This window comes from Apium graveolens, chromosome 6 (genome assembly GCF_009905375.1).
Source record: "Apium graveolens cultivar Ventura chromosome 6, ASM990537v1, whole genome shotgun sequence".
Taxonomy (NCBI): Eukaryota; Viridiplantae; Streptophyta; class Magnoliopsida; order Apiales; family Apiaceae; genus Apium; species Apium graveolens.
The window spans coordinates 306,100,423-306,108,513 of NC_133652.1; the positions used below are offsets into that span (position 1 = coordinate 306,100,423).

An 8,091-nucleotide genomic window follows, 5' to 3' on the forward strand; every position below is an offset into this window, starting at 1 on the left:
CCAAAAAATGGGCCGCCTGAATTTTTGCTCCATACCTCGTGTACTAAAGCCTACGAGAATTATTCGGAAACCGAGTTCCATTCGTTTCAGCCCCGATTCAATTCTGGACGACCCCAAATAAACGCGAATGCAATTTCATAAATCCATAGGGACAAATTATAAAAGGTATCAAAAAAATGGGCCGCCTCAATTTTTGCTTCATACCTCATATACTAACCCCCTACGAGAATTATTAGAAAACCGAGATCTATTCATTTTAGCTCCGATTCACTTCCATATGAACCCAAATAAACGTGAATGCAATTACATAAATCCATAGGAACAATTTATGAAAAGATTTCCAAAAAATGGGTCGCATGAATTTTTCCTCCGTACCTAGTGTACTACCCCCTACGAAAATTATTCGAAAACCGAGTTCCATTCATTTTAGCCCCGATTCTCTTCCAGAAAACCCTAAATAAACGTGAATGAAATTTCATAAATCCATGAGGACCAATTAGGAAAAATTATCCAAAACAAGGGTCGCATCAATGATTTCTCCATACCTCATGTACTAACCCCTACGAGAATTATTCGGAAACCGAGTTATATTCGTTTCAGCTTCGATTCACTTCCGGAAAAACCCGAATCAACGCGAATGCAATATCATAAATCCAAAGGGACAAATAATAAAAAGATATCCAAAGAACGGGCTACATGATTTTTTCCTGCATACCTCATGTACTACGGTGTACTAACCCCTACAAGAATTATTCGGAAACCGAGTTCCATTTGTTTCAGCCCCGATTTACTTCCGGACAACCCCGAATAAACGCGAATGCAATTTCATAAATCTATAGGGAAAAATTATGAAAAGATATCTAAAAAATGGGCCGCATCAATTTTCGCTCCATACCTCGTATACTACCCCTTACAAAAATTATTGAAAAACCGAGTTCCATTCATTTTAGCTCCGATTCACTTCCAGAAGAACCCAAATAAACGTGAATCAATTACATAAATCAATAGGGACAATTTATGAAAAGATATCCAAAAAATGGGCCGCATGAATTTTTCCTCCATAAATAGTGTACTATCCCCTACGAGAATTACTCGGAAAATGAGTTCGATTCATTTTAGCCCCCGATTCACTTCCGGACAACCCTAAATAAACGCGAATGAAGTTTCATAAATCCACAAGGAAAAATTAGGAAAAGTTATCGAAAACACGGGTCGCCTCAATTTTTGCTTCATACCTCGTGTACTAACCCCTACGAGAATTATTAGAAAACCGGGTTCCATTCATTTTAGCTCCGATTCACTTTCAGAAGACCCCAAATAAACGTGAATCAATTACAAAAATCCATAGGGACAATTTATGAAAAGATATCCAAAAAATGGGCCGCCTGAATTTTTCCTCCATAAATAGTGTACTATCCCCTACGAGAATTATTCGGAAAATGAGTTCCATTCATTTTAGCCCCCGATTCACTTCCGGACAACCCTAAATAAACGCGAATTAAGTTTCATAAATCCACAAGGAAAAATTAGGAAAAGTTATCGAAAACGGGGGTCGCCTCAATTTTTGCTCCATACCTCGTGTACTAACCCCTACGAGAATTATTAGAAAACTGGGTTCCATTCATTTTAGCTCCGATTCACTTCCAGAAGACCCCAAATAAACATGAATGCAATTACATAAATCCATAGGGATAAATTATGAAAAGATATCCAAAAAATGGGCCGCCTGAATTTTTGCTCCATACCTCGTGTACTAAAGCCTACGAGAATTATTCGGAAACCGAGTTCCATTCGTTTCAGCCCCGATTCAATTCTGGACGACCCCAAATAAACGCGAATGCAATTTCATAAATCCATAGGGACAAATTATAAAAGGTATCAAAAAAATGGGCCGCCTCAATTTTTGCTTCATACCTCATATACTAACCCCCTACGAGAATTATTAGAAAACCGAGATCTATTCATTTTAGCTCCGATTCACTTCCATATGAACCCAAATAAACGTGAATGCAATTACATAAATCCATAGGAACAATTTATGAAAAGATTTCCAAAAAATGGGTCGCATGAATTTTTCCTCCGTACCTAGTGTACTACCCCCTACGAAAATTATTCGAAAACCGAGTTCCATTCATTTTAGCCCCGATTCTCTTCCAGAAAACCCTAAATAAACGTGAATGAAATTTCATAAATCCATGAGGACCAATTAGGAAAAATTATCCAAAACAAGGGTCGCATCAATGATTTCTCCATACCTCATGTACTAACCCCTACGAGAATTATTCGGAAACCGAGTTATATTCGTTTCAGCTTCGATTCACTTCCGGAAAAACCCGAATCAACGCGAATGCAATATCATAAATCCAAAGGGACAAATAATAAAAAGATATCCAAAGAACGGGCTACATGATTTTTTCCTGCATACCTCATGTACTACGGTGTACTAACCCCTACAAGAATTATTCGGAAACCGAGTTCCATTTGTTTCAGCCCCGATTTACTTCCGGACAACCCCGAATAAACGCGAATGCAATTTCATAAATCTATAGGGAAAAATTATGAAAAGATATCTAAAAAATGGGCCGCATCAATTTTCGCTCCATACCTCGTATACTACCCCTTACAAAAATTATTGAAAAACCGAGTTCCATTCATTTTAGCTCCGATTCACTTCCAGAAGAACCCAAATAAACGTGAATCAATTACATAAATCAATAGGGACAATTTATGAAAAGATATCCAAAAAATGGGCAGCATGAATTTTTCCTCCATAAATAGTGTACTATCCCCTACGAGAATTACTCGGAAAATGAGTTCGATTCATTTTAGCCCCCGATTCACTTCCGGACAACCCTAAATAAACGCAAATGAAGTTTCATAAATCCACAAGGAAAAATTAGGAAAAGTTATCGAAAACACGGGTCGCCTCAATTTTTGCTTCATACCTCGTGTACTAACCCCTACGAGAATTATTAGAAAACCGGGTTCCATTCATTTTAGCTCCGATTCACTTCTAGAAGACCCCAAATAAACATGAATGCAATTACATAAATCCATAGGGATAAATTATGAAAAGATATCCAAAAAACGGGCCGCCTGAATTTTTGCTCCATACCTCGTGTACTAAACCCTACGAGAATTATTCGGAAATCGAGTTCCATTCGTTTCAGCCCCGATTCAATTCTGGACGACCCCAAATAAACGCGAATGCAATTTCATAAATCCATAGGGACAAATTATAAAAAGATATCAAAAAAATGGGCCGCCTCAATTTTTGCTTCATACCTCGTATACTACCCCCTACGAGAATTATTAGAAAACCGAGATCTATTCATTTTAGCTCCGATTCACTTCCATATGAACCCAAATAAACGTGAATACAATTACATAAATCCATAGGGACAATTTATGAAAAGATTTCCAAAAAATGGGCCGCATGAATTTTTCCTCCGTACCTAGTGTACTACCCCTACGAGAATTATTCGGAAACCGAGTTCCATTCATTTTAGCCCCGATTCTCTTCCAGAAAACCCTAAATAAACGAGAATGAAATTTCATAAATCCACGAGGAAAAATTAGCAAAAATTATCCAAAACACGGGTCGCCTCAATGTTTGCTCCATACCTCATGTACTAACCCCTACGAGAATTATTCGGAAACCGAGTTACATTCGTTTGAGCTTCGATTCACTTCCGGAAGAACCCAAATTAACGCGAATGTAATATCATAAATCCAAAGGGACAAAATATAAAAAGTATCCAAAGAATGTGCTACATGATTTTTTCCTGCATACCTCGTGTACTACGGTGTACTAACCCCTACGAGAATTATTCGGAAACCGAGTTCCATTCGTTTCAGCCCCGATTTACTTCCGGACAACCCCAAATAAACGCGAATGCAATTTCATAAATCTATAGGGAAAAATTATGAAAAGATATCTAAAAAATGGGCTGCATCAATTTTTTCTCCATACCTCGTATACTACCCCTTACATAAATTATTGGAAAACCGAGTTCCATTCATTTCAGCTCCGATTCACTTCCAGAAGACCCCAAATAAATGCGAACGCAATTACATGAATCCATAGGGACAAATTATGAAAAGTTATCCAAGAAACGGGCCGAATGAATTTTTCCTCCATAACTCGTGTACTAAACCCTACGAGAATTATTCAGAAACTGAGTTCCATTCATTTTAGCCCCGATTCACTTTTGGACGACCCCAAATAAACGCGAATGCAATTTCATAAATCCATAGGGACAAATTATGAAAAGATATCAAAAAAATGGGCCGCCTCAATTTTTGCTTCATACCTCGTATACTAGCCGGGCCTTATATCTCACAATTTTTCCTGGTAATCAAAACCAGGTCTTTGAGAGAATCCCTGGGCTACTAGCCGGGCCTTATTTCTCACAATTTCATTTCTCTCATTTCGTTTTTGTACAAACACCCATCTATTCCCGACAGGGACTACACCAGCTGGTGTTTGGACTGCAGGTCCAAATACATTTCTCTTGCACAAGGATTACAATTCTTCTTGAATCGCAATTTTCCATTTTGGCCAATCATCTCAGTATCGACACTCTTCCACACTTTGTGGTTCAGGATCGGAGTTCATAATAATATCAGATGCCATGGAAAAAGCATATACATCATCAACCTCAATACTCCCATGATCCAGTAATTTCGCGTTATGGACATAATTCATTGAGATCTCATAATTTTCAGGTACCTTTGCTTCTGTGGAAGCCTTTGCCACTTCTGGGGCATGTGCCACTTCTGGGGCAACATTCTCTTCTGGAGGCAATCCCAGGTCTGGGAGTTTTGTTACAGCCACTTCAGGGGCTTGAACCTCTTCAGGAGACAATACCACTTCTGGGGTATTTTCTGAAACTTTTGCCACTTCTGGGGTAATTCCAATCAATTTCCATTTTCGTGGTACAATATATTTTGCACCAATAGGTCTACCACGCTTCTGGAGTGGCTTTGAATCACCAATCAATTCTTCAGGAATTGATTTCTTAGTAGGGATTTTAACTCGTGCCGGAGCATTAATAGCAGGTATATGTGACCTTATAATATGTCTAGAGTCACTAAAGACATCCCGCATTTGATTAGCAATATTTTGCATATGAATAATTCTTTGAAATTCAGATTCACATTGATTAGTACGTGAATCAATAGAATTTAATCCTGATGCATTCCATGATATTTCGGAATTTAATTTATGCAAATCATTATCTCCCCCTAATTTAGGGAATATGGATTCATCAAAATGACAATCAGCATAGCGAGTAGTAAAAACATCACCCGTTAATGGTTCCAAATACCTTATAATAGACGGAGAATCAAAACCAACATATATACCAATTCTTCTTTGAGTTCCCATTTTATTTCTTTGTGGTGGTGATATAGGAACATACACAACACAACCAAATACTTTTAAATGAGATATATTAGGTACTTGACCAAGAACTAATTCTTGAGGGGATTGTTTGTGGTAAGCAGAAGGCCTTATTCTAATTATATTTGCAGCATGAAGTATTGCATGACCCCAAACAGATATAGGTAACTTTTCCCTTAGGAGTAAGGGACGGGCAAAAAGTTGAAGTCTTTTAATTAAGGATTCTGCTAAACTATTTTGTGTATGTACGTGAGCCACCGGGTGTTCGACTGAGATTCCTACTGACATACAATAATCATTAAAAGTTGCAGATGTGAATTCAGCAGCATTATCTAGTCGGATTGATTTAATGGGATGGTCAGGAAATTGAGCTCGGAGTTTAATTATTTGGGCAAGTAATTTGGCAAAGGCTGTATTTCGGGTTGTAAGTAGACATACATGAGACCACCGAGTTGACGCATCAATTAAAACTATAAAGTACCTAAATGGGCCAGAAGATGGATGAATAGGACCAGAAATATCACCTTGAATTCTTTCTAAGAATATTGGGGACTCGGTTTGAAGCTTAACTAGGGATGGTCGGACAATCAGTTTTCCTAAGGAACATGCTGAACAATGAAGTTCATCTTGGGATATTATCTTTTGAGTTTTAAGAGGATGACCCACAGAATTTTCAACGATACGACGCATCATAGATACTCCTGGATGACTGAGTCTTTCATGCCAAAGGGAAAGTAGTTTTGGGTCTATGACTTTGGGGATGTTGACACTATGAGATTCAAGAACTCGTATACTCGTAACATATAATCCTGAAGAAACCGAGTGGAATTTTTCTAGGACCCTTTTATTGTCAACGGTGTTTGAGGTGATGAGAAGGTATTCTTTTTCATTCTCATTAGTAGTTTCAACGTGAAACCCGTTAAGATGAATATCTTTAAAACTCACTAGGTTTCTAGTTGACTTGCTAGAGTATAGAGCATCTTGTATGTGTATGTGTGTCTTGTTTGGTAGAAGAAAACTAGCTTTCCCAAAACCTTCTATTATATTTGATGTACCCGAAATCGTCCAGACATGTGAGTTAGTTTTAGTTAACTGTGAGAAGTATTTCTGACTCTGTAAAATAGTGTGTATGGTTGCGTAGTCAACAATATATATATCTTCCATCTCTATACATATATAAACGAAAAACATCTTTATTAAAAATACACCGAGTACATAGAACAACAACATGAAACAAGTACATAAAATGAGTACATAAGTAAAACACAAAGAAAATAAGTAAAGCAAGACAATACATATGAAGTCTAGTCGTCTAAACCATAATAAAGATTAACACCGGTGTCTATTTCATTTGAGGCCTTATTGACTGGTTCATTATCTAGATTATAATTAGCGAAGTTAGTTTCTACTCTCTTTCCATTATTCCTTTTGGATGACTCGTAGAGATCAACAAGATGTTTGGGTGTGCGACAAGTACATTGCCAGTGCCCCTCAGATCCGCACCTATGACAGATGCCTCGGTTCTCTCCTTCTTGGGATGCCTTTCTTTTATTTGGCACTTCACGTTGCCATTTCTGGTGACCAGAGTTGTAACCATCACGTTGCCACTTCAGGTGGCCAAAATGATATTGATTGTGAAACCGACCACGGAAATTTCCACGTCCACGGTTTCATCCATAATACCGTCCTCCTCTATGCCCTTTCACACGTTCATTCTTCAGGAATGACGTGTTATGTACTTCAGGTAACTGGGCAGAGCCTGTGGGACGTATCTGATGCTTTTTCAATAGCAACTCATTATTCTTTTTAGCCACAAGAAGAAGAGATATCAGCTCGCCATATTTCTGAAAATTACGCTCCCTATATTGTTGAGCCAGGATCATAGTGTTGGGGTGAAAGGTTGAGAGGGTCTTTTCAATCATTTCAGCATCAATAATATTTTCACCACATAAAATTAATTTTGAGCTTATCTTGAAAAAAGCAGAAATATATTCAGCTACAGATTTGAAATCTTGTAACCTCAAATTAATCCAGTCATATCGGGCAGATGGCAAGTGAACAAGTTTCTGGTGATCAAATCTATCTTTGAGATTATTCCAAAGGGTGAGTGGATTTTTAATAGTGAGGTATTCAGATTTTAGATCTTCGTGGATGTGATGCCTAAGAAAGATAATCGCTTTTGCATTTTGTTCAGCAGTTGGGATTTTTTCCGGGTCAATAGTATCTTTTAGGCCATTAGCACTAAGGTGTAATTCCGCATCAAGGACCCATGAAAAATAATTATTCCCCGAAATATCCAAGGCAACAAACTCCAATTTTGCAAGATTCGTCATTCTGAATAGATTTAAGATATAATATGTCACATAATATTTAAACAGGCAAGTTGAAATAATAACTTTATACAAAAGTTACGACGACATAGCCGGCCAGAAAACTTTTGATTATTACTTGACGACAATGTCATCTTTATAGTAGTATTACTTGACAGCAGAGCCATTTTTATATTACTTGACGACAAAGCCATCTTTATAGATTTCAATCAGTAACATAAATATGTAATAATATTTATACATTAATATAATAAGAAAATTGGTAATTTGAAAATGGAAAGTAATCTAATCCATTCGGGGAAAGAGGAAATGATATTTCCACTGTTTGAAGTGATTGTTATGACCACGAAGAAGTTT

General features: G+C 37.4%; 1 protein-coding gene across 1 annotated transcript; it reads right to left on the bottom strand.

Moving 5' to 3' along the window:
• Window positions 1-6,708: 6,708 nt before the first annotated feature.
• Window positions 6,709-7,737, bottom strand: LOC141666401 (uncharacterized). Its single transcript, XM_074472388.1, has 2 exons — window positions 7,144-7,737; window positions 6,709-7,011 (listed from the first exon to the last, which is right to left on the bottom strand). The coding sequence occupies exons 1-2, from the start codon at window positions 7,735-7,737 to the stop codon at window positions 6,709-6,711; spliced, it is 897 nt and encodes a 298-aa protein (XP_074328489.1).
• Window positions 7,738-8,091: the final 354 nt, after the last annotated feature.